Source organism: Mus caroli, chromosome 9 (genome assembly GCF_900094665.2).
Source record: "Mus caroli chromosome 9, CAROLI_EIJ_v1.1, whole genome shotgun sequence".
In the NCBI taxonomy this organism is placed as follows: domain Eukaryota; kingdom Metazoa; phylum Chordata; class Mammalia; order Rodentia; family Muridae; genus Mus; species Mus caroli.
Genome location: NC_034578.1, coordinates 93,066,953 through 93,092,782, shown reverse-complemented (window position 1 = coordinate 93,092,782; position 25,830 = coordinate 93,066,953). Strand labels below are relative to the sequence as shown.

Below are 25,830 nucleotides of genomic sequence, written 5' to 3'. Positions count from 1 at the left end.
TTCTAGTAGAATCATTGAACTTCTAACATTTTGGTGGTTTTTTGTTTGGTTGGTTGCAGTTGTTGATGTTGTTGTTGTTTGGTTTTTGTTTGTTTTGCATTGTAGAATACATGTAATACTCACTCATCCTTCCTGGGGAGAAGAGGGTAGCATTGTGGAACACTGAAATTAATAAAGCATTCTTCACTAATGGAAAAACGATTAGTTCTGTGGCCATTAATGATGGCTGTTAAGGATCTATTATTAATGCAAATTAATGTTAAATCTGATGAGGAATGAAGTGAATGTAAATACATAAATAACATCTAAATGAATGGGTTCAGAGGCAGTCATTATAATAATTGAGTACTGAGCTTCCTGCTCTTGCTCCGGGTCCCCAGTGAAGGGAGGAACCCCGACACTGGATGATGAATGCTGCTGCTTTCTCTTTCACACTTTGACTCCGGGCACCCTAGCTCTGGTCAAACCATCTCTCTCCATCTTTAGCCTGGCTCCTGTTCTCTCTCAGGCTCTCCTGAGTACCTGGCTTGCACTAATGCAATGCCTTCTATCCACTGCTCAGGCTGAGAGTTCAGGGGCAATCAGGGACTATTGCAGGAGCAGGTCTAGTCACTCTGATATTCTCTGGAGACTGCTGATTCCCAGGGCCACCACATAAGGATTCAAACTCAGTGTCAGTCCTCTAGCATGGAAACTACTCTCCCCTGCCTGGACTAAATTTTGATGTAGGAGGAGAATAACCAATAAACTAAGTTCTTAAGGCTTAAGTAAAACGAGCTTCTTCTCCTGACCCAGAGCTTCCCCACAGGCTATAGCATCTAATTCCTCCTAAATTGCAAAGATCTTACACAGACACACTTCAAATTAATACCCAATAAATGTTTGGTTGGTTGGTTGGTTGTTGTTGTTGTTGTTGTTGTTTTTGTTGTTGTTGAGTTTCAAGGGCATGCACCACCATCTAAAAGCAGAGGTCCTCAAACATACCATGCCTAGAAATCATCTGAAAATCTAGTAGGAAGGAAGAGAGATTCAGATGGTCAGGGTCTAGGCTGAGCTGCATCTCTAACAAGCTCTCAGGTGGTGCATGCTCTGCTCTGCTCTGCTCTGCTCTGCTCTGCAAGAGTGGTACCTCTGGTTGGTGACAATTAATGCTGCAAAGGAGGCTGGTAAGGCTAGCCCAAACTCACTGTGTGTGACCTTGAATAAGTCGTTTAACTTCTATGAGCTTTAGTTTATCTGTAAAACAGAGAATAGAGTAGCTCAGTCCCCATGAGTTGTTGGGGGTTTTGGAACACACAAGAGAAAGCTATAGAAGATATAGCCCAAAGCCAACAAGGGCCTCAGAGAGCCTCCATTCCTTCACCTGCCCTCCCTCTTTCAGCATGCTCCACTGAATCTTTAGTCTGAGTGTTCCCCTCACTTGTGCCAAATCACTAGAGAGGGAGCCTAGGAGATGATCCAGTCGGTGTTGGAATCCCTGCTCCCCTCATCTTTCTCTGTATAGAGACTTCAAGAATATTTAGCTTTATAAATTAATGAGTGAATGAGAAAACATATAAATTAATATAAATTTTAAATCATTTAACGGATGACTTTTTTTACTATAGCCATTTAGCATGGGGTCCTCCTTGTATACAAAATAACATTTCTTAAGCATATAGAATAGATTATTATTATCATTATTATTATTACTGTAAGGGTTTTCTTTACTTTTTCTGTCATAGTGGGTGATGGGTTTGAATGTAGTTCATCTCCTTGGGATTCTCTATCCAAACCCTTGCATGTGGGAGTCATGAGGAACACACACGCGCGCGCACACACACACACACACACACACACACACACACACAGAGCCATGACAACAAAGCCAGAGGACTGGAGATCTCCCCAGTCTTGCACACAGAGTTCATAAAAATCTGCTTTCTGACCAGTATGGCTTGGCTGTGAGCCAAGATGTGTGAGCCACTTATTTCTGTGGAAGCATTTAGTTCTGCACGTCTTGACATCCACAACCAGACGGAAGCTTGGGACCAGCCTGAGTTTTGCCTGTAATGGGTACTGATGGAGTCTATGCTAGGTGGTCCATGGGAAGCAGAGCACAGAAGTGAATGGACCATCTCACCTCTCCAAAGCCAAAAAGTTGCGTCTGGCCATGATGTAATTTGTTCCACTTTCCATTTTCTTTTGTTTTTGTCTCAGTGGTAGCAATGGCTAGATTTTAAGCAGTTTTTCAGAGCTTTTTAGAACTCAAAGCCCAGGTGTGAAAATTCCACTTGGTAAATATTCATAATACTGGAAGGAGCCTGTGTCCAAGATTTTGAACGTTATCATGGATTTTAAACTATAACAGTTCCCTAAAGAGTCCTACAGATTCCCCCCCACCCCACCCCAAAGATAATGGCCTAATTTGTTCTTTGGAGTAAATACCCAATTTCTTTGCTGTGGATTGTCAAACAGAGGCAACCTGTTGGCAAGCCTGGTTGGGAAACCAGTTGTAAAATGTAGCTCCACACCCCAGGGAGATGGTGTTCCAGGGGAGCCCGTGATCCAGCTGTGGCAGCGTGACTCTGCTTGTCTGGGGTGTGGATGTGAGTCTAGCCTGCTGACAGCCCCAAGCCCCACCATAGCAAGATCAGCTTAGGAGTGCTCTGTGCTAAAACCCACAGCGCTTCTTCTGTGCATGTTCTGGTCTCTACTGCTCTCCACATACCCCTGTTACCAGCCAGGTCCCCTGTGAGCTCTGACATTCAGACCATGCTCTCTGCCAACAGGTACCATGTCTTTCAAAGTGGAAACTCTTAAACCTTTCAGTTCTAGATCACTCCACTTTCTCTGGGCACAAGATTTATTATTTGAATTATTCAGTGGATTTTTTCCCAGTAGACTGAGATATGAAATATGTCAACAAAATTACAATTATGTTTCTCTAAAGATAGCCACTGAGATTCTCTCTTTTATTTTTAACTTGGCGAGGATTCCAGCCTACATCACTTACAGATAGACTATATTGATGGAGAGCCAACCTCAGTACTTAAGAGTAGCAAAATGAAAATTTAGAGTTTATGAAAATTTAGGGTTTGTTGTTGTACTACTGGCTGGTTTTGTGTGTCAACTTGACACAGGCTGGAGTTATCACAAAGAAAGGAGCTTCAAGTGCCTCCATGAGATCCAGCTGTGAGACATTTTCTCAGTTGGTGATCAAGGTGGGGCACTCTGTGTTTGTTCTTTGGAGTAAATACCAAATTTCTTTGCTGTGGATTGTCAAACAGAGCCAACCTTTTGGGGAGAGCCCATTGTGGGTGGTGCCATCCCTGGGCTGGTAGTCTTAGGTTCCATAAGAAAGCAAGCTGAGCAAGCCTGGGGAAGCAAACCAGTAAGTAACATCCCTCCATGGCCTCTGCATCACCTCCTGTATCTTAACCTGCTTGAGTTCCAGTCCTGCCCTCCTTTGGTGATAATAGCAATTTGGAAGTGTAAGCTGAATAAACCCTTTCCTCCCCAACTTGCTTCTTGGTCGTGATGTTGGCGCAGGATTAGGAATTCTGACAATGACAGTTATGTTTTCAAACACATGGCCAAGCTTTCTGTTTGTTTAATGTGTGTGTGTGTGTGGGGGGGGGGTTCTTACAGACTTATTCTCTTTGCTGAGAAATATCTTTTAAAACCCAGGCCTGAAGACATTGTCATTTGCTTCCCCTGTCAAGTCCCTTAGGAAACTAAGGGATGCATTAGAGATGTTGCCAACCCCTGCTCCCATCTTTCCTCCTTACAGGATTCTCCTGTTCTGGCCCTATGTCTACACAGATGAATTCTCACCCCACATTTCTTTGCAATTCCCTCTTCTTGAGGCGGCCTTGGACCCCTGGGGCCCTAAAACATCTCTCTGAGCCTCACCAAGGGGAGGCTTTGCCACTCCTGTGAATCTGGGACATTAGGATCCTCAGCATGGCTACACACAGCCAACAACACACACACACACACACACACACACACACACACACACACACACACACAGAGGACTTCACTTGCCCCCTACAGTGCTCCACTCATTTTAGACACACAGAAACTGGTACACAGTAAACTTTTAGTTCCATTTCTGAGCCGACTTGCTCATAGCCTCTGGATTTCAGAAGGAATGTAGATCTGCCAGGCTCCAAGATAAGCAGAGATTTAGAAGAAGATCCAATCCATCTTCCCTACCAGGGTCTCACAGAGCCTCCATGGCTGCATCTAATGATGCAAACCCCTACACACAAAGCCTCTAAGGATGTGGTCTGTTGTACAGAAACCCCTGTGCCTGCTGGGGCCTCCTCAACTCTCTGCTTAGAGAAGCGGGACTAGTCAATGTTAATTGTTCAGTCTTTTTGTATGTGGAAGACCCCATAGTCTATACTTTACACGATCCTAAAATGACTTTCTCTCAACACTGATCCTGTTTGGAGGCAAAGGGTGCTTTGACTTTCTGCAGTTGCTACTGCTCAGTATAAGAACACCCAGGGGAAAAAAGAAATCCTTTCCCTCAATCTCAAGTTTAAAACATATGCTTCCTGACCAGGTAAAATATGGAATTTGCTTGGTATATTTAAGCTTACAAGCTACAGCAGGCATACAGGCCCCCTGCGGCTCTGAATCTGTGCCTCAGGGCCCTGACAGATGTCACCTGGCTCTGGATATTCATGAAGAGACATCCTGGGGGCAGTCAGTGGCTCTGCTAGAAGCAAAGTCTGAAAGAGGAAGAAAGTGTGACCCGCCAAGGACAGGCATTTGTCTTAGGGTGATCATCCTAGAGTTCCAGAAAAGCAGCAGGAAGAACATGGGAGTCCCAGCTTCTGGTGATGGGGGAAGGGACAATGCCATGTAATTCACTTCCTCGTCCTGGGACCAGGAAGTGTTGAGACGTAGTGAAAATACAATAAACATGTGTTGGGAAAAATGGAATGAATTTTGCAGCACTCTTCTGGGAATTTTTATTATAAGTGCCTCGTAAGAAAGAAAACAAGTAAGCGTCTGAAATTATGTTACTTACCTTTTCCTTGTTATAGAAAAATAATAATAATCCAAACAAGAGCAACTTACAGAGGTTTTATTTTGCCTCGGGGTTCAAGAGTTGAGCCCATCCCAGCAGGAAGGTGGGCTGGCAGCTCTGGCTGTGGTGGCTGTGGCATAAGATAGGGGAGCACAAAGTCTCTGCAGTCAGGAAGCAGGGAGAGACGAATGTTCAACTCTTTCCCTATAATTCAGTCTGGAACCCTGGGACCATGGGATGGGCTTGCCCACATTCAGAGCGGGTCTTCCCTCAGTGAAACCTCTCTTAGAAAGAGCCACACAGACAGACCCAGAGGCACAGCCCAGTTTTAACTGTAGTCAACCTGACAGAGATTACCCTACCTCCACTGTATCTCTGAGTGGAGGTTCTCACTGCCCACACCACAGGCTTGCTGAAACAGCCTGCCAAGCAAGCACCACCCTGGAGCTTCTGGTTTGTTGGAAGTAGGGAGTAGGCTTGGCGGCCCCAGCGAAGTCTGCCTGCCTAGCAAGTTCCCAAGAAGTGCTGTTGCCTATGAGCCTAGTACCATGCTTTGGAAATCCTGTGGAAACCAACCTGTAGAGCTGAATTAGGTGAGGTTTTTCCAAAGAGCATCTGTATGGTAGGTACATCTTGCAAGGCAGCATTTTGTAGACTCCTAGTTGGAAGTCAAAGCCTTAAAGAGTCAAAGAAGAACATTTTCCTGAGTGATGACAAATGGGGTCCTTGAGATTCCTGAGCTGGAGACTAAGCCCAAGCACTGGGAAGGCTCAATCTGGGCTTCACTGGCTCTGACCTTTGACTCCTACCCAACTCCACTAACCCTTCCTTCATGGGGTTCTGAAGACTTTATAGGCCCCAAGGTGGGCGAGGGAAAAATCTTTTAATTAATGGAGTGACTAATTGCACTGGGCTCTTTAATGTACACACACACACACACACACACACACAAATGGTAACTGGAAACATGAAGGGAGCCAAAGCGGGCATCATCCAGGGATTGGGGAGGGAGATCTAATTAGAATCCTTGGAAGGCACTGGACTGAAAACAAAGAATGAATAAATGAATGAATAAACCAATGAATGAGCAAATGAACCATCTAACTATGGAGAGAGGAGAGAGAGAGAGACAGAGAGAGAGAGAGAGAGAGAGAGAGAAGAGTGTGTCATGCCAGTTTCAGGGTGTCAGGGTGCCCAGCACACCACCAGTGTCTAAGAAAGGACTAGTGTGTTTTTCGGTCCCTGTGGAGTAACTGAAATCCTGCATATTGAGCAATTCTTTATTTATGTGCTCCAAATACAAGTTGCAAGGGCAGTTTTCAGGATTGTTTTGGCAATTTGCCCAAATGTTGCTCAAACAAATTTCAAACACGGATAGTCTCCTGGACACAGGCCATCCACTATATCCCTGTCCCTGAGCTCCTGTGGTCCTGAGTCAGCTTTCTGACAGAAGGCCCAGTGGATACTATCTGACCTGTCACAGTCCAGCTCCACAGGAAGCACACTGGCAGAAGTGCAGGTGAGCCCCTGGGAGCATCTTAAGTGGATTAGCAACAAGAGAGGCAGGGTGGAGATGCTACACAATTCCCTCTTGGTTCTAGCTCATCAGTCCTGTTATCCATCCCATCCATGATTAATGTATTTGAATTTGTCTTTCTAAGGGCTCTATGGACTTTACGGAGGTGTTTTAAGTTAGTGTCTGAGCTCAGGGCTTCCATCCTGTGTCAGCTGTCTGCACCTGGACCTGATGCCCAGGCATAGAGCAAGCCTAGGAGACAACGTCCTTGGCTGGCTTCCACCCTTCAGCCCTACATCAGCAGCAGTATTTGTCCTGGGATCCAGGCTTCAAGCTGCCCCCTCACAGTACAAACTTCATGCAAGTATCTGAGCACACGTCTTCTTTCTGCCAAGGTCCAAGGACCTAAATGTCCATTCTCTTCAAGGATCTTTGAGACTCCTACAGACAAGGGAGGGGGCACAACCTTCAGCAGTCATCAGCTTCAATTGTCATCTCTAGTTTCTTTGTGTTTGATGTCTGAAGAGCTCTCTCCACAGATAGCTTAGTCTTGTTTATTTTACTACTAGCATTATATTTTACCCAGCATCTCAGTGTATTTTAGATGAGGAAAGATGCCATGGGTTGATCATCTTCCAACTCCTGAAAGAGGACACAGAGACTTGTTTATATATTTATGATTATGCCTTAATCTAGGATTGTTCTTCAAGTAAGCCATAACTCAATTAGCCTATTTATACTAGTCTAAGTCCTTCCACATGACTGGGTACTTCACCTCAGTTTCATATGTCTGACTTTCTCCATGCCTCAATAGCAAATCTCCCGTGCCTGACTCTTTCCTAGAATCTCTCTCTGTTGGATGTCCCACCTTCTAATTCACCGACGTTTATTGGTCATCAGCCTTTTATTGACTTGTGATGCTTTACACAGTGCACAAAGATTATCCCTACAGAAAGACTAGAAATATGTGCTAAATATATTTTTGAGTTCAGTGAACTAGGTGCCTTCACTGAACTCAAACAACCCCATGAGTGATACTATTATCATGAGTGATACTATTATCATGAGTGATACTATTATCATGAGTGATACTATTATTATGAGTGACACTATTATCATGAGTGATACTATTATTATGAGTGACACTATTATCATGAGTGATACTATTATCATGAGTGATACTATTATCTTTAATCTTACCTAACTATTGTTGCATCTAAGAATTGAAGAGATTTTTTTTCTCCCAAAGTTCAGAACAGAAATCCTAAACAATTAATAATAAAAAGAAAGCTATGTCACACAAACCAGTTACTCCAGAACCCCAGACTTGGTCCACGGGGATTCTCTCCTGCTCCTTTGTCTTGTTTCCTTGTCCATCCCATTTTGTGTCTCCTACAAGCCTCAGGGAAAACTGGTTTTGCTGACCAACCCAAATTTATATCATTCCATTGCTACAGAACCCTCCATTGGTCAAGCGTCTCCACCTTGCTTTCTGTATCAGGCTGCCTCCTCAGTTCTCTTTCTGCTCTCTCTCTGCCTCTGTGCTCTCTCTAGCAAGTATGGCAGGTATGGGGTAGGAGTTGGGTGCTGAGGGATGGATGGGAGAGAGGGCAAGTGGAAGCATCAAAGCAAGACAATAAAGTAACCATAGAGGGCAGAGTGGGAGAAGCTGTGTGTCACATGGTGACTTAGATGACAGATCACATGAGACAGGGACACAGAGAGCATGTTTAGGCTGGCGTGGGAGGGGAGCACTGCAAGCCTAGTTTGGGACACAGTACATTTAATGTGCCTGTAGAATCTCCAGGTGCAGCTGTTCGAGGATAACCTGACATGTGAGCCCAGTGTCCAGCAGCCAAGTCTCTCTGCTCAAGGTCCTCGTGTCATGGAATGTGATGCCATTGTGTGACATGAAAGGACAGGAAGCTAAGCATCGAAGCACACAGTGGCCTGAGTGTCACCTCCAACTCCGATAACTTTACAAGCTCCCTGTGATAGGAAGCCATGTCGTTTCTTTTACTCTCTTTTCAAAAGCCCCCTGGAGCAGAATTGATCCTCCTGCTTTAGCAGGGAGTTGAGTAGCCTAAGCAAGAATATGGAAAGCTGCTTACAGATGGAAAGCATGTTCCAAGATTGATTGTTGGTATGACTGCCATCCCCTCCCCCACCCAGAGACCTCCAGACTTCCTGTTGCCTACAGAATAAAGGCAACACGGGTCCTCAGTCCTCCAGTTCCAAAGGATGCTTGCAGACTCAGCTCATGCTCCTCACCTCTCTCAAACATTCAGTCTTACCACAATCTGCATCCATGTCTGCTGCCTTCATCTCCCTAATACCTCTCTCTCTCTCTCTCTCTCTCTCTCTCTCTCTCTCTCTCTCTCTCTCACACACACACACACACACACCCCACATACACACATATACATACACACACACACACACACACACACACCACATACACACATATACATACACACACACACACACACACACACACCACATACACACATATACATACACACACACCACATACACACACATACATACACACACACCACATGCACACATATGCATACACACACACCACATACACACACACATAAATACACACACATATATACACACACCACATACACACATATACAATACAAATGCACACACACATATATACACATAGACACACGCCACATACATGTACACATATATACACACATGCATACGTATACATATATACATAGACAAGCATATACACACATGCATACACACACACACACACCACATACACATGCACACATATACACATACACACACAGATATACACACAGATACACACACACACACACAGGGGCTTAGCTGGCTCCTTTCACAGACCTAGGATGACAATGAATTTCAGGATGTTAGAAGCCTTTTATCAATACCTCAGTCGGACTGGAAGCACTAGCTAGGTTTTCAGGTTGTTTTTTTTACAAAATAGGCTATGCTTTTTGCAAGCCTCTATAGAAATGACTGAAAGAATTAGACTCCATATGCTGCCAAACTGGTGCCTCCAACAGTGGGAGGGGAAAAGGAGACTGATTAAAGGAATAAGAGGTTTCTGCTTCATTTGCTTGAAATTTATTCATACCTTCTATGCCCAATGAAATCTTAACACTGCTATGGTATTCACCCGGAATTCTACTTTCTCCCAGCTGGAAAGATCTCTCCATTCTCTGGAACCTTGAAGTGCTCCTCACCTGAGTTACAACACTTGATTCAATCCATATTATATTGGAATACTTTCATAGGTGGGCCCTTAGCTCCCTCTCCCCCCTCTCCCTCCCTCCCCGTTAGGTTGAAAACCCTGAAGGCAAAGAATCTATTCCATAAGGCTCTTTCCCAACCTCAATAGACACAGTAATTGACACAGAAGTTGGCAAATCACTGCGTCCCATACTGAATAGCTGCATTAAAAAAAAATACCTGATTTAATGGAGAAACTAAGCCAGAGCTTCCAACTTGGCCCTGAATCAGACTGAATCAGACTGCCAGGAGCTCTGAAGACAATCTTCTAAGCAACATACCCTTCCTAGGTGTGCGTCTCTGGATCTCTAGCCTCTTTTCCACTTACTATCTAAAGAGCAGCTGTGGCCACCTAACATAGAATCACATCTGCAGGGGTACTGAAAAGGAAGTAGCTTGTCTAGGTCATGCCTTGGGCATCCATTCCACGGGGCATCCAGCCAGTTAGATGCATCAGTGATTCACACACACGGTTAAAAATTAAAATTTGACTCTCCCCTAAGGAAAGGTCACTTTGCCTAGTTTCCTTGTCTTGGTTGACCTATGTAGCAATACTTCTATTTCTGCTGCCTCCCGGCTCGATCATTTTTCAATTACAGTTTGCCCCAGCCGTTCTAGCTAAGGTCAACGTGGGTCTCTTCCTGATCATAGATCCACATTTATGAAACTCTAATTAGGCATTTCCTTCAGCTGCTGACATAGCTCATTGGGACAAGTCTGCAGCCATAAGCTTGGTATGAACTAAAACACTGTTTGGATGTCCAATTAAGAGCTCGTGAGTACAGTTCTGCTTGTTCCTGTAAACCTTGACTGCTCCTCACATAGGTAGTAGCCTCTGTTTTGATTTGGGAATACATAAATTGTACCATCTTTTGTGACTCATTACAAAAATGGGACAAGATGTGTTCCTTCACAAATGTCTAGGATTTTGCCCTTTTGGGGAGCTTAATATGGCAATGGTACAATACAGGAGCTTCTCACATTCTGTGGGTAAAAGAATAAAGAGTAACAATTTTTAGCTGGAAAAAATCATCATATGTATCAAGAACCTTGAAAATCGCTATAATATTTGAACCATTAAGTCCCCTTCCAGGAATCTTTCCTAAGGATATAATCAGAAATGGAGACAAATATTTATGCCCAAGAAATTGATTATAGCATCATTTGTAATTGCTGTTATAAAACTAATCTGATAATGAGAGAATAGTTAAGTATGTTATAGAATATCCATATCCACATCACATGGCCACTTACAGTGGGGTTTGTGAAGTTGTTATTTTAATGCCAACATTAACTGATAGATGCAAACTCTCAAATCGTTAAAACAGTGTGATCCACACAGGCTGCTTTCACAGCCACTGTTTCTTGGGGTTTTATATGAATACTGTAATAGAAATGTTCCCATCTTCAAGGTTGAAAGCATATTATAGGCATATTTGAGGCTGCTAGGAGTCTTGGATGTGCTAATGAGGGTGGAAAAGCCCTTTCACCCCCACTAGGAGACTTAGTTCAGGACAGAGGTTCATTGTATTATGAAAGGTGTCATGGAAGCTGTCTCTCAATGAAGCACCATTCAGCAAAACTGTAGAAAATGCATCTAGGACAAACTACAATATTGGGAAGGACAGTGCTGTTCAGTGCTGCTCTGAAGATGTGAAATGGTCCTGATTTTTCCTTGGAACTTTTTTTCTGTTGGCTTATGAAAAAGCTGAATGTTGAGGAATTTAAGAACAGAGGACCATTCTCCTTCATCTTCAGTCACCCCAGGTGTGATAGGATGGACTGAAGCACATGGGAATCAACCGACGCATGCACAGGGAAAATGGTTGCTGGCTGGGAGGGTGGTGAGGGACCCAGGTCAGAGAGCACCCATACACTAGCTACAAGGCCATCCCTGATGCCTGCCTTACTTTCCATATGTTCAAGAATACTTCATATCTCCCTGGACCTAGCCAGCAGCTTCCTGATACCTCTTGGATAATCCCCAGGATGTAAACCATTTTCCAGGTAGCTTTTGATGCCTGACTATCTTAGACTCCAACTCTGAACAAGGGTGCACTGAGATCCCTTGGGTGGAGTACTTCATTTAAATACTCCCTTGGTTCCTCACTCTTAAGTTCTCCTGTGTACAGCCCCTATAATCTGGGAGCATACACTTTAGTCAACCCAAAATCTCAACCTCCAGACAGGGTCTGATCCAAGACATCAATAAAGTGTGGAGTGTAAACCGAGTTGAGGACTCTCACTGAATTCAACAAGACGTTGGAGTGAACTGCCTGAACCCTTCCTGTTTGCCTACTGAAGACCCTAAAATAGTCTTTAGGCTTTATCAGACTAACAGGCATCAAAAGGAGTAATTTTCTGAGGCATGAGATGGGACAATATAAAAAAGAACATCAGGGGAAATTTCTTATTGCAAAATGAAAGGGAAAAGACCATTTAGCATCCCTGTTGGTGTTATCTATTCATGGGAAACAGCACATTTAATCCAGTGCAGGATGAAGGAGGCTTTGAAGCCCTCACCTTGGGGTCACCTTCATGGAGAACTCATCAGCCTCCCCTGCCATCTGTAGCTCGGGTGGTGGAGAGCGGAAGATACAGACGAGACACACTTCAGAGGATCCCATGGGATGCAGAGGGAACGGAGGACACTGAACACAAAGGAGAGAGCCCGGGGCCTGCACAGAGGGAGGGGAGCACTGTTCACTAGTCCCACTGCCTTTTCTGGTTCCTGCCTCCCTGCCCATGGTTTTGTTATAAATTGTACAGTGTGCGTCTGGTCTCTTGGGTCAGGAACTGTGACTCCTCCTGGTTCAGTTACTTTTGCACCACTGTTACCGAATACCTACAACAAGGAGAGAGCTGCTTTTGCTCCTTCTTTCTGAGATGTCAGCACTTCACAAGAGAAAGGGAAGGGCAGAACAGAGCCATCCTTAGCTGTCAGGAAAGGACAAAGGAAATGTCCAGGGTGAAATACAGTCCCAAGGATACCCTCCTAGAAACCTCTCCTTCCAACTGGGCCCCACAACCCAAGCTTTCACCACCTCCTAAAATATGGCCATATAATAAATCCATTAAGGGATTAATTCATTCATTAGATCAAGAGTCCTATGGAGCTATATGGCAATGATCTCTAGAAATGGCCTCATCGATACAATACACCACAGGTATGCTTCATGGATTCCCCAATGTGTTTCTCAACCAAGTGAGGGTGACAGTTAAAATCAGCCATCAGCATAACATCACCATCTCCCCTGAAATTCTACCAGTCCATTGATGCTGGTTCCCAATCCTGGAAAAAGACAGGACTTCTGAGTATGGCCGGTTGTGAAAGGACATATCTTACAAGTAGCCAGTTCCCAGTGCAGGCCAGAAGGTTCCATTTGTGGCCCGTCTCTGCCTCCCTAGATACACCAAGATAGAGGAGGGTGGAGTTCTCCTAGAAAATCTGTCTCTCTTGAAGTTTACCTTCCTAGAATTGAAAGGGCTACACTACACTGGCTTCTCAGATGCTTAACATAGAAACATCAGGATTCGGGGCCCTGATTCATTGGGGTTCCTGTTTCTTCCTTTTTCCTCGTCTGCCTCTCTAACCCTGAATTCAAACTGCTCTGCTGCTTTCTTCTTTCACTGTCCTTTCTTCTCATCTATCTTTACTTTCATTCTTTGTACAGCTCCATGTAACCCAAGACTTAGAAAAAAATATTTTCAATTACACTTTTTTCTATATTGAAAAAGTAAGTGAAATTTTATTCAAATAAATGTAAGCAGACACTCTAACCTATCCATCAAAAATGTGTAAGCCTAACTAAGTAGGTGTAATTATGTGAACAGAATGTTGTTTCTTCCCATTTCCAAATGTAGTCCACCCTACTTGCCTGAAGGTTCTGCATCCATGCATCCACCCAACTGAGGAATTGCTCCCATATTGAATATGAGTAGCCTTTTCCTTTTCTTGTTGTTAGTTCTAAGCAATACAGCTGAGCAATTATTTAAAGAACTTACATTGCATTGGGTATTATATGTAAGCTGGAGTTGATTTAAAATACACAGGAGAATATGCGTATGTTATGTGCAAATGTAACGCCATTTTATAGAAGAAACTTAAGCATCTGCAGATTTTAAACTCAGATTGTTTCCTGGAGCCAGTCCTGTAAACACTGACAGACAGCTGGATTCAGCCGATGATTAGACCCTATGGATTCTTCTCATTGTGTCTGATAACCTCGATGTGTAATATATGTCAAAATGATGTTCTTTGAGTCTTTGAGCTAATAATTGTTGGCCCCAAAACATCTTTGTCTCCTTTCAGAATGAGATTTTAAAGGGCTGTTTGGTGATGCATTGTAGATTTAATTTTAAGTGTTGCTTCTCTCTGTGTGTTCTTTTCCCCCCATTAGATTTGTGACAAAGAGTGGCATTACTATGTCATCAATGTGGAGTTCCCTGTGGTCACCCTGTACATGGATGGAGCAACATATGAACCATACCTGGTGACTAATGACTGGCCCATTCACCCATCTCACATAGCCATGCAACTTACTGTCGGCGCCTGTTGGCAAGGTAACCCTGAGTAGAGCCCTCTTTCAATTCTGTGTGCTGTCCATGGGAGAGATTGATAGAGAAAAAAAGGAAGAATGGGTAACATAAAAGCTAGCCAGAAAAAAAAAGTCATTAGCCCTTTATTAACAAAACAGTACTTAAAATATAAGCATTGATCAAGACACCAGCCCTAAGTAATAATGGAACACCTAGCTTGAGAATGGTTTTTTTTTTCTTTTACATCAACCTAGACAAATTCATGGTTGCCTCTGAGTTACCAAGGCTATGTATTATTTTGGAATCTTAACTGATTCAAATCTGTAGCTGCATGTAGGAAGGGTGGAATACACAATCTTTGACTGAAATTGTCTCAAGGTTGCTTAGAAACCAAGGATCTCATTATCACTCAAATGTCTAAGCCCCTGGCATCTACACGACCAGAGCTATGCGAAGCAAATTGTCTATAGGCCATGAGGTCATCGCGGCCACTCTCGGGGTGTGCTCAGCACTCAGTCCTGAGCCTTGCTTTAGCCCTGTCCCTCACCTCTTAAGACAGAGGCCCTTGGTTGACATCACCCATAAATAAGTCTGTTTCTTCTACTCTTCCTTAATCATGCCTCTCTTCTAACTCCCAAATTCAACCCCATTTCCATTTTGGAGATGGGCAAAGGGGTTTTCAGTGCACACAGCCTTGTATCTCACTCAGCTCAGATGGAGTCTGTTTCTTCTTCCCTAAGTACTGAGGGTTCTTTAAAGCTCTGTGAGGGTGACTAGCAGATAAGGAGGATGCTCTCAAGTAGGCATATCAGACTCTGAGGTAAGACCCAGCCTTGTACTGATGGATCCAATGGAAGCTTGCAAGATTTGTAACTTCAGCCGTTCACCACAGGACCATGAGGAGAGAGGCATACTTAATGAAGCCGGCTCTTAGTATTTACAAAAAAAAAATTGGTTCCCATATTTCACATGGACATTAAAGGTTTGCTCGAGATGGTGATGTTGTTCTTGCATATAACCCCTGGACAGACTCCAATATACCTTAAATCTTCTCTAAATTACATATAGCCTATAAGACAATAGAAATACCATGCAAATAGTTGGTATACCATTGTTTAGTAATTTTAAAGGTCTGTTTAGTAATTTTTAAGTCTGTAAATGTAAAGTGCAAGACACAACTTTTAAAGACATATTCTTGAGCTACCTGAACAATATACAAATGTCAGAGACCAATAGTATAATAATTTCTTCTCTGTGGATCAGTTGACTCAGGGGTGACTTGGGAATACACAAGCCCTGGTGTGCTGGGTACAGAGTGATTCAGGGCAGCTTCGTGGGACAAAATATAGAAAGAGAAGCATGCAGTAAACACTGTAGCCATGGAAAGCAAAAGTCAGGGAACAGATACAGGCAAGCAAAGAACAAGAATAGCTGTTCCTGTGCTGAGACTGCTCATATCATGTATGACATGTTTCACCCAAGGGTTTAAGCCCTGTTAACATTTTACAGGACTTGGGCACAAGAGTCTTTCCAGAATCATAGGTTCCCCCAGGCTACCAGGAGAAGACTGTGCCTTATGGCAAGGACCCATGAAACCAAAAAAGAAAGAGAAAGGCACTTTGAGGTTGAAAACATTAATCACTGGACATAGCTGTGGTGAAGTGGGGACCATGGTGTGACTCAGTGCCCCAGCCAGATTCCAACAGAGGTATTCTGAGCACACCCTGGGGAAACCCTATAAGAAAAGACACTTGGAGGTACATCCTACTACAGACTTTACCATGATTCATTCCTGGTTGCCCTCTGAGATCACATCAGGGTTCTTGTCACTCTGATCTGCAGCCAGCCTCTACTTACGCAAGTCAGTTACAGCTACTGCTTTCCAGTTAGATGCTTGCCACCCGGGATGGGGAAGCAGTCCCACCAAATCTACAGTGACTCTGTAAATAATTAAGATGATGCCTGGATCATTTGGAATAGGCTGGTGTCTCGCTGTGACAGCATGCTCTAATTCTCAGTTAATTAGTTCTTGTGTCTTGGTGTTCTTTATCAAGCTCTTGTCTGCTTCAGCATCAGTGTGGGACCCAAGCAAGTACAGCAGCCACCAAGAAGTTGGTCTATATAAATGCTGGTCCTGTAAGCTTTTTACTTTCTATAGCCTCATCGTTGCAAAACACAAAAACTGCCTTCCTCTTATGAATGGTTGCATGTTTCTCCAAGAAGCAGCAAAGAGAGAGCAGCCTTGGAGTTGGAAATCTTGAGTTTGAGTTACATCCCAGCCTCACCCCTTGCTGGCTATATTTACACAGGATCCTAATTCCTCTGTGTCCCACAGGATCTTTTGGAGCCATTTGCTTTTTCTTTTCTTCCTAGTTTTCACATATGAGAGAAGATATGATAGTTGTCTGTGTCTGCCTCATTTTTCTTAGCATGATCTCAGTTCTCTCCATTTTCCTAAGAATAGCATAATGTCATTCCTCAATGTCCTAAATAATATTCCACTCTGTGTGTGTGTGTGTGTGTGTGTGTGTGTGTGTGTGTGTGTGTGTGTGTGTTTTCCTTATATAGTTTATCTGTTAGTGGGCACTTGGATAAATTCTGTATGTTAATTGTTGTAAGTGGTGCTAAAATAAACATAGGTTTGCATGTTTGTGCACCGATGTCAGTTTCTCCAGATATATGTGTCAGAGTAGTACATCCTAATGACAAAGTTTAATTTGCTCTTTCCTGAAGACTGATGTGACTGTGTAATTTTCATACATTTACCAGTCATTTGTAGCGTTTCTTTTGAGTACTATCTCTTCAAATCATTTGATAATTTTTTGATGAAATTATTTGTTCTTTTGAGTTCTTTATGTATTCTGCATATTGATCTCCTGTCAGATGGCTAGCTAGCAAAGGTTTTCTTTTGTGTAGGTTGTCTCTTCATTGCCGGGGATTTTTGTTTGGTTGGTTGTTTGGTTGTTTGGGTTTTGGTGGTGGTGGTGGTGGTGGTGGTAGTGGTGGTGGTGGTGGTGGTGGTGGTGATGGTGGTGGTGGTAGTGGTGGTGGAGGCGGCAGCATTGGTTGCTGCAGTGGTGGTTTGGTTTGGTTTGTTTTTGTTGGTTGGTTGGTTGGATTTTTTTTCCCTTGGCTGCAAAGCAGCTTTTTAATATGATATAATCCCATTTGTCAGTTCTGGCTTTTCTTTGCTGGGCTAGCTGACTCATTTTCAGGAAATCATTGCCTGTGCCAATATCTTGAATATTTGTTATGTTTTCTTCTAGAAGAGTGAAACTTTTGAGCCTTTGATTCATTTTTTTTTATTTTTTTAATGCAGAAAGATCAATAGTAGAGAGTCCAGGTTGCATTTACTCCCTGAAGATGTCTTATTTCCTTAGCACTGTTTGTGGGGCAGGCTGGTCCTCCTCAATTCATGCTCTTGCCATCTGTTCTGGGATAGGTGGCAATAGGTGGCTGGGTTTATCTCTGGATCCTGTGTCCTCTTCCCTTTTTGTCCATGTGTCTGGTTCCATACCAATTTTGTTCTGTTTTGTTCCCACACATCTGAAATAATTTGAAACCAAGTATCATGACGATGCCAGGAGCATCTTTGTGCTTCTAAGTTTCTCATCTCTAAGTTATCAAGTAAGAGTAAAGCCCACCTCTTGAGGCTCCATGGGGAACCTGTATGTGTGTGGCATGTTTTGTGTGAATGGATGTGTCACCTTAACATATCTTCCAGTCTTCCTCCATCTTCCTTTTCTTTTCTTTCATCTAAATCTGACACAATAGGAAATCTACCAGAGACAGGCCTCCTCTAACACTGTGGCCCCAAGTATCCTAAGGGTCTCTCCATTCCCTTACTTCCCTCACCTCCCCTAGGACCAGCCCTTATACACAGACTCTGCCTTCCCAAGGCCCATGCATAAGTCAAAAAGAAGACTGAAGAACAGTTTATCAGGAGAATTTGTAGAAGACAGGGATAGAAAAGCATTCATGAGGTTTGGGGGAACATGGAGAATACTTGAGTACTTTCCCTATGAGAAATGGCAACACAATATAGTACATTTCCCCCAAATCTCCATCTTTAGAATCCCGAATGAGTTAGACCACACAAAGAAGGGATGAGAGTAGGAGGCGTGAGGATGCTCAGATCTCCCCTAACATTGTAGTGTACATGTCCCAGGAAGGATGGAGGAGAGGATGAAGAAAGAAGTTGAAATTAAGTCTCAGGACACTCTACTGCCGTGTTAAAGAATTTGGATTTCTATGAATTCCTCCATTCTTCTGGGAGCCATGTTTCTGTCTGCATAGGACATATCAAAAGCTCTTCCAATGAGATGCAGTGCTGTGAAATTAATGACCTGTGGAGCAGGCCTCATCTCCATAGTACTCATCCTCTGCTGCCTGCTTACCTACATAGCACAAAGCTCTGCATAGGCCCCTCTAATTGCCTTGGGCTTGCAAACCTGGGGAGCTTTTCTGGTGCTTCTGAGGTTGGCTAGGGGACTTGTTCTCATTTGTGAAATTTCTGGTTGGGCTTGGACAAAGTGAATAGAAACGGACTGGATTGACTCTGCGTGTTGGTTTCTCCTGGGAGCTGGCAACAGCCCCATTGCTGGTCTGTGTTCCGCAGACCCAATTAGCCTCCAGTGTCCTGTTAGTGAATTTGAAAGCCATGCAATCAGTGGGACTTCATTTTCGCTGGGATTTTTAAAAGTAATTAAAAAAATGAGACTTCATTTACACTTAAGAAACGTTGCCAGTGAGGCCTAGTCCACGCAGCATCACATAATTGCAAGGAAAGCCTTCGGGTCCTCCATTTACATTAACAAATTCCAAAAAGCATGGCCTTAGCTCTGGCAAGGGCCCCCTGGCTGTGTCACCTCATGATGCATAGCATCATGAGGGTAAAAGAATATGCAAGCATAAAAGGTGACATGGTAAAACTCCAATCCAAAGCACGGGAAGAGATCAGTCTTATGGTTATCTGCTAGATCTCAGATTTTAAATGTCCAGCTACTCGTCAGCATTGCCCCTCTGGGAACCAAGCTTCTAATCTATGAACCCAGAGATGAAAAATTCAAAGGACAGCAGGGCACAACATGGTAGATCAATTAAAGGCCAAGTCAACTCCTTTTCCTTAGGTTTTTACTTGTAAGAATAAAACTTAGAGTCAATTGAGGTCAAGTCCACAGACTATGAAAAATCAGATAGCCACACCCTGGACATCTACAACTACTGACTATCCAGGTTGTGTAGGCTGCTTGTATAGAGAGGTAAGTCAGATGGCTGCCAATTCATAACAGTGTCTTCAAGAGTCTTGAGGTTTCTAGAAGATTCTACAGGGTGCAGCAGGCCAGGTCATCTATCCTGTGCTAGACTGTCTCTGACTTCCCTTTTGTGAGTTAGGCATCTGGGGTGACAGGTGATCTTTTTTTATCAGGTGGCTACATGTGTGAAGAGCTATAGAGGCACACTCAAGCATACATTACCCTGCTCCACATCTGATCCCCATTCTCTTGGATGTGTTTCAGCATAGGGGTCCCCACCTGTGGCTCTCTTCTTTGTAACCACTAACCCTGTCTCTGCCAAGATGTTCTCTTCCAGTGCAGAAAATCCTGGCCTTTCTAGAATATACAGCCTTGATGCCCCATTCCTAAGAATGCTATTGATCTGGGGTAGGAAGACTACTCCTGTTCCATCCTGGACCCTATCCTTGCTGAGTCCTATCCTTCACTTAACAAAGCAATGGGAAACAAAGAAGAATATTTTCTAAAAATAGAGGCTAAATGGGGACAGATACAAGACCCTCATTGGAACTTTGAAGTGAAGACAAAGAAAAGAATGGCCTCCAAGGGATCAAAAGGCAGACATAGCCCGAGGACTGTAAGCAATGGCTTATGAGTCTTGCATGCCCCTAGAGCCATGTGCAGCCTGAGATTTGTTATACATTTTCAGGTCTTCCCTCCCCCCATCCCTGACCTCTTGCTAGAGTCTAGAATCAGTGCAGACAATTGGACTACATCCCTCCAGTTAATGAGCTTGGTCTAATTTAATACAAATTTCTGTTAATAAAGTCTGTGTTCAAGTTATTCGGTATCCCTCGGGTCTCCAATTCTGAAAAAAGAGAGAGGTGTGTGTGCGGGGGGGGGGGNGAGAAAGAGAGAGAGAGAACACACTAGCATAGACTGCTTTCTATCCAGGCAGCATTCCTTCCCTAAGGAATCCGCATGGAACTGCATTCTCACAGATGCCCCTTCTACAAGGAGGCCAAGGTCAGATTTAAGAAGCAGCACAAACCACCCGACTCCTAGCCCTCATGTGTTCATTGCTGGCGTGCACTATGCACTGTGCTGAGCACCTTAGGTGGGCTCTGCTATAGACAGCTCAACAACATGTAGCCTGGCATAAAACATACCCCACTCTGCATCTGGCCAGGGGCAACATAGCACCTGGACCTGAATATGGAGAAGTACTACCAGAACTAGATAACCACCGTCAAAGGAGACTCTAGAGGCTGGTAGAATCTGGGGCAAATCAGTTCCCAGATGTGCCTGACATTATCTCAGAGTCCTGATGAGGTCCAGCTGAGACCTAAAGATGACTTCAGAGCCATCGGGCATCAGGCTGTCATAGGAAAAGGCTAGGCTCCAGTGACCGGAAGGGAACTCTACACCCTTGCCACCACTGACATTTCTGCCACTCGAGACTCTCAATTTCTTTGTCTGGAGAGTGAAATCAATATTGTGGATGACACATGAGCAACCTTGTGACTCCATCAATTTAGGTCCTCGGTTTCAGGGGTCTGACTTTTGGTGTCAATACTAAGTCATATGTTTTGTTCTCTATGGTGTCATTTAAATGTTTACTGTGAAAGCAAGGGAAGAGTACACTTCAGGTTTTTTTTTTTTGTTTGTTTGTTTTGTTTTGTTTTGTTTTAGTTTTAGAAAAAAAAGTTTAAAAAAAAAAGCTTGATGAGAATGTGTCATGGCCAGCTCTGATGACAGATCATTTTTCTTTGCAAGTCACCTGCAACTTATAGCTCTGTGAACCCCCTTTGGGGTTATATGCACATAGCTTGAAAGCTGCAGCTTGTGAGGGTCTATTACACACTTCACTTAGTCTTTGCATTCCATGGGTGTCTCCATCACTGAAATGAGGAAAAAAGGAGAAAGCAAGATTTCAGACAGTCTGGCCATTTGCATTGCTCAAAATTGATAGTTGACCATCCGTGAAATTGCGTTCATTGAGGGGCATCCCCATCCACAAGCCTTGCAAAGAGCAGTGTTCGACTCAAGCAAAAGAAAGCACGGCCTCCTCTCTTCCCCATGTATTTCTTAGACTAAACAGCAGAGGGAAAGACAGAAGGATAGGCAGTAGCTTCCTGAATACCTTTGTATAAGATGGAGACTTGGACGTGGTGCCTTCACCTTACATAGCTCTTCTACCTTGAGTTTCTCTTACAGCTGTATTTACAGTGAATAGACCCCACCTCTCAGAAGACAAAGCTGGGACAATGGGTGGTGGATATTCAGCTCTTTGTTCACATTAAATTAAATGCTCTGTTTCGGAATAGGACTGGCTGCATCAGATCATGGATGCCAAATAACACTGTCCTTCAGTATCTGTGCGTGCTTGGTGCCCAGATGCTATACAGGCATGAAACATTAGAGACACTCACCTTCCTCGTATAAAGTGGTAGAGTATTTTGCATAAAAATAACAAAAACCTCCCCATATACTTCAAATTAACTCTGGATTATTTGTAAGACCTAACGTGGTAGAAATGCTCAGTCATGATTCTTACTGCTTGCAGAATAATGATAAGGAAAAGACTTCTCTGCGTTTAGTCTTACTTAAATGGTTTCAATCTGTGGCTGGTTAAGTCAGTGGAAGTCAAACCACAGATTTGGAGGGACCAACTGTTTGGCTGGATTTCAAAACAACTGGCTTTCCCAGCACTCTTCATCCCAGCCCTGGGAATTGCTCCTGAAGCCAGTTAGTGTCTGCAGAATCCAGCATAACTGTGTACTCAGTGCCAGCACCATATCGGTCTCAAACTGTGCCCCTCCAGTAAGTCTTCCTTGGACTTTTTCAGCCACATCTAATTAGATGATGTGCAGAGAGAAGGATAGGTCAAGGCTGAATCTTAGCTTTACTTGGTCCTGGCCACATGACCTTGGAAAAGCTATCAAACCCTGTCTGCAAAGTTCCCTTATATAAAGAGTCTCCCATGTATCAGGCCACACTCTCAACTCACAAAGGGGAAATGGTTTTTTCCATACCCATCTTTGTTTCATTTCAAGCTTCATTCCATGTGAGTGAGAGAGCTTTAACCTCCCCAGGTTTGGCATTTTTTTCCATTTCCTTGGGTAATGGCTGGTTGGTTCTGGAGGTGAGATTATAGAGTTGTAGGGTAATGTGGGACTGGTCACCTTTCCGTGTGGTTATTCGTTGAAATGATGTTCCTCTCCATCCTTTGGTCCTCAGTCACTAATGGTCCTTTCGGATTGATAGCTGTCTTGGCATTTTCTTGCTTTCTATGGTGCTACATCAATACTGGTAGTGTTTCTTTTGTTCTCTGTGTGTGCCCCTCCATGGACAGCCTACCTAGCACAATACAGGTATCACATATCCTGCTGGGGCTTAGCCCCCAAAGCAGCTGTATGTGATCCCATTCTGTAATTTATTCTCTCCATTTCCCAAACCTACCTCTCCTGGAAGTAACCAGAGTCTCTTCCTCTGTGCCTCCCAAAGGTGGACCACTGTCAGGTCTTGCTCAGCCTTTGAAGGGTGGATGCCTCTGCAGCCCACACTTGAACAGCTACTCAGCTTAGGGGTCTTCTACAGCCATTCCTGTGGCAAGGTTAGACTCATGCATAAATGAAAGGGAGATGGAAGAAATAGCCAATAAAAATATAAAGAACTCCAAGATCTCGTAAGATCTCCAAGATTGCCTCATCCTTAGTGATTAATGAAACAGCTTATGAAAGAACCTGGTGGATTTCAAGGACGTATTGGTAGCTATTTAGCTATTTTTTTTCTCTCTGACCTAGTAGACATGTTGTTTAGAAATTAATCATATGCTGACTTAAAATTACAGATTATCTTAGAACATCTAATTCTTATATTTTAAATTAACCTAGTCTTTCTACTCAATATAAATTCTAAATATCTCAGCCCACAATGTACAATTATATAAACCTAAAACTAGGCAGGCAGGAAATGTTTTAGAAATGCTTATCCAAAATCATGGATAGGAATCCAAAATCATGTCTGGAAACAAAGATTTAAGATTTTTTTGTTATTATCTTAAAATGATTCATGACCATGTTTATTCTAAATTTTGACAGAGGAGCTGTGCGATCCATGTGGACATCTTCAATATTAAGAAGAAAAACTTTTCAGTGTGTCTATTATTTTTAATATCTAGTATCACATCTAGTACTGGGTAAAATGTATTTCAAATATACTGCATGTCTCCCATTGCTCACTAAAGCTATTTCCTAGAAACTTCTGACTCATAAACAGTGTATATCACAGATCTTGGATTCTTAAGTTGAAAATACAGAACGTGATACCTTGGTAACCAAGCCAGCCAGTCACAGCCATTGGCCTTTGAGATGGAGACTCAAGAGAGATGATAAGGAAGGCTAGATGATAGAAGATGTACTTGGAGTGTAGAGACATACACTTTACAACTTCAAGCCTAAGTTTTATTAATATGGAGGCAATCTTATTTAGGGTTTCATTGCTGTGAAGAGACACCATGACTACAGCAACTCATAGAAAAGAAACTATTTCATTGGGGCTGGCTTATGGTTCTAAGGTTTAGTCTCTTATCATAGCAGGAAGCATGGTGGCACACAGACAGACACAGTGCTGGAGAGGTAGCTGAGAGTCCTACATCTGGAAGAGCAGGCAGAAGAAAGAGAACAATGAGCCACTGGCCTGGCTTGAGTATCTGGGACCTCAAAACCTGCCCCCAGTGACAGTTTTCCTTTAACAAAACCACATTTACTCTAGCCAAGCTTCACGTACTATGGCAAGGCCACACCTCCTAGTAGTGTAACTCCCTCTGGGCTTGTAGGGGCATTTCCTTTCAAACTACCATATATGCCTATATGAGTGCCAGTCTTCCAGGGGGTTCATGAAGACTCAAAGAGATGTCATATGTTGAGACTTCTCATGGTGTTGGGACACAGGTCACAGCTAGGCAGTGATACTCACTGACTGCTGCTCAAAGGTAGAGACAAGTGTGGGCAGGAAGTAGATGAGTATCTAGATAGCACCTCCATCATTCATGCTCAGGCCTTCATCCTCTTCTCTGTAGGTCAACAAAAGATACCAGATATCCAATCCCAGGATTAAAAGACAGACATTTGTCTCTTTGACAAATACTAAAAAATAAAAATATTTACATGAGGACAGATTTATCTTGGCCCATGCTTCAGAGTCTCCAGGCCCTGATCAGGCTGCCCAGTTTTTTCCAGGCCATAGTGAAGCTGAACTTCCTGATGGAGCAGAGTTCTTCCTAAGACATCCAGGGAACAGAGAAGAGTGATCTGCATCTTCCAACAAGGCCTCACCCTCCACAGTTCTGCCAACTCCCAACAGTCTACTCATATATTAAATCCCTCAAGGACTTATGATTTCATTAGAGTCCTCATGACCTAATCACTTTCTAAAGCTCACTATCTAAACACAAGGGACCAACCCCTCAATCTGGGAGTCTCTTTTGGGGAGTTCTAGGGCATGAACATGTGAGTGTTATGGAAGAACACTTTATCCACAAGGAATCATCTAGATCAGAAAACCCCAAATTGTTCTCCCATGGCCAGGGCTATTTCAGGCCATTCCTCATAGCAACTGTTATTTTGGAATTTCCTGTGAACCCAACACTAAACAAAGGACTTGTCTTAGATTCAAAGCAAAGAATCCTTATGTGGCAAGAAAACCACCTAAGGGGCAAAATGGTTTAACACATAAAGACAGATTGCTCCTGAAGGTGAGGATATCCCAAAGTACAACAGTGGGAATACATCTGGGTCCTACTTGGTCCCAAAGTGCCTCTTCTAGCTCTGCCCCACATTTTGCATTGTCCTTTACCATCCCAATCTAATGGGGCTTATGCAGCTGCGACTTCTCTATAAAAAGACAACAAGAGTTCATTGAAAACCTTCTGAGAGAAAAAAATAGAAGCTTTTTTTTTTAACTCATTTTATTAGTTAAAGGAATGACTGTGAAACACAAATACAGTTATTTTTCAAGTGTAGATTTGATTTCCTTTAAGATTTAGAACATTCTTTTTTTTTAATTTTTAATATTTTTATTACATATTTTCCTCAATTACATTTCCAATGCTATCCCAAAAGTCCCCCATAGCGTCCCCCACTTCCCTACCCACCCATTCCCATTCTTTTGGCCCTGGCATTCCCCTATATTGGGGCATATAAAGTTTGCAAGTCCAATGGGCCTCTCTTTCC

General features: G+C 43.3%; 1 protein-coding gene across 2 annotated transcripts in view; it reads left to right on the top strand.

The window, feature by feature from the left end:
• The window catches only part of Clstn2 (calsyntenin 2), a 582,382-nt gene that overhangs the window by 529,979 nt on the left and 26,573 nt on the right, over positions 1-25,830 (top strand). For both annotated transcript variants that reach the window (XM_029481768.1, XM_029481769.1), the window contains exon 9: positions 14,222-14,384. In XM_029481768.1, coding sequence (XP_029337628.1) covers positions 14,222-14,384 — 163 coding nt within the window. The remainder of the gene's footprint in view (positions 1-14,221; positions 14,385-25,830) is intronic.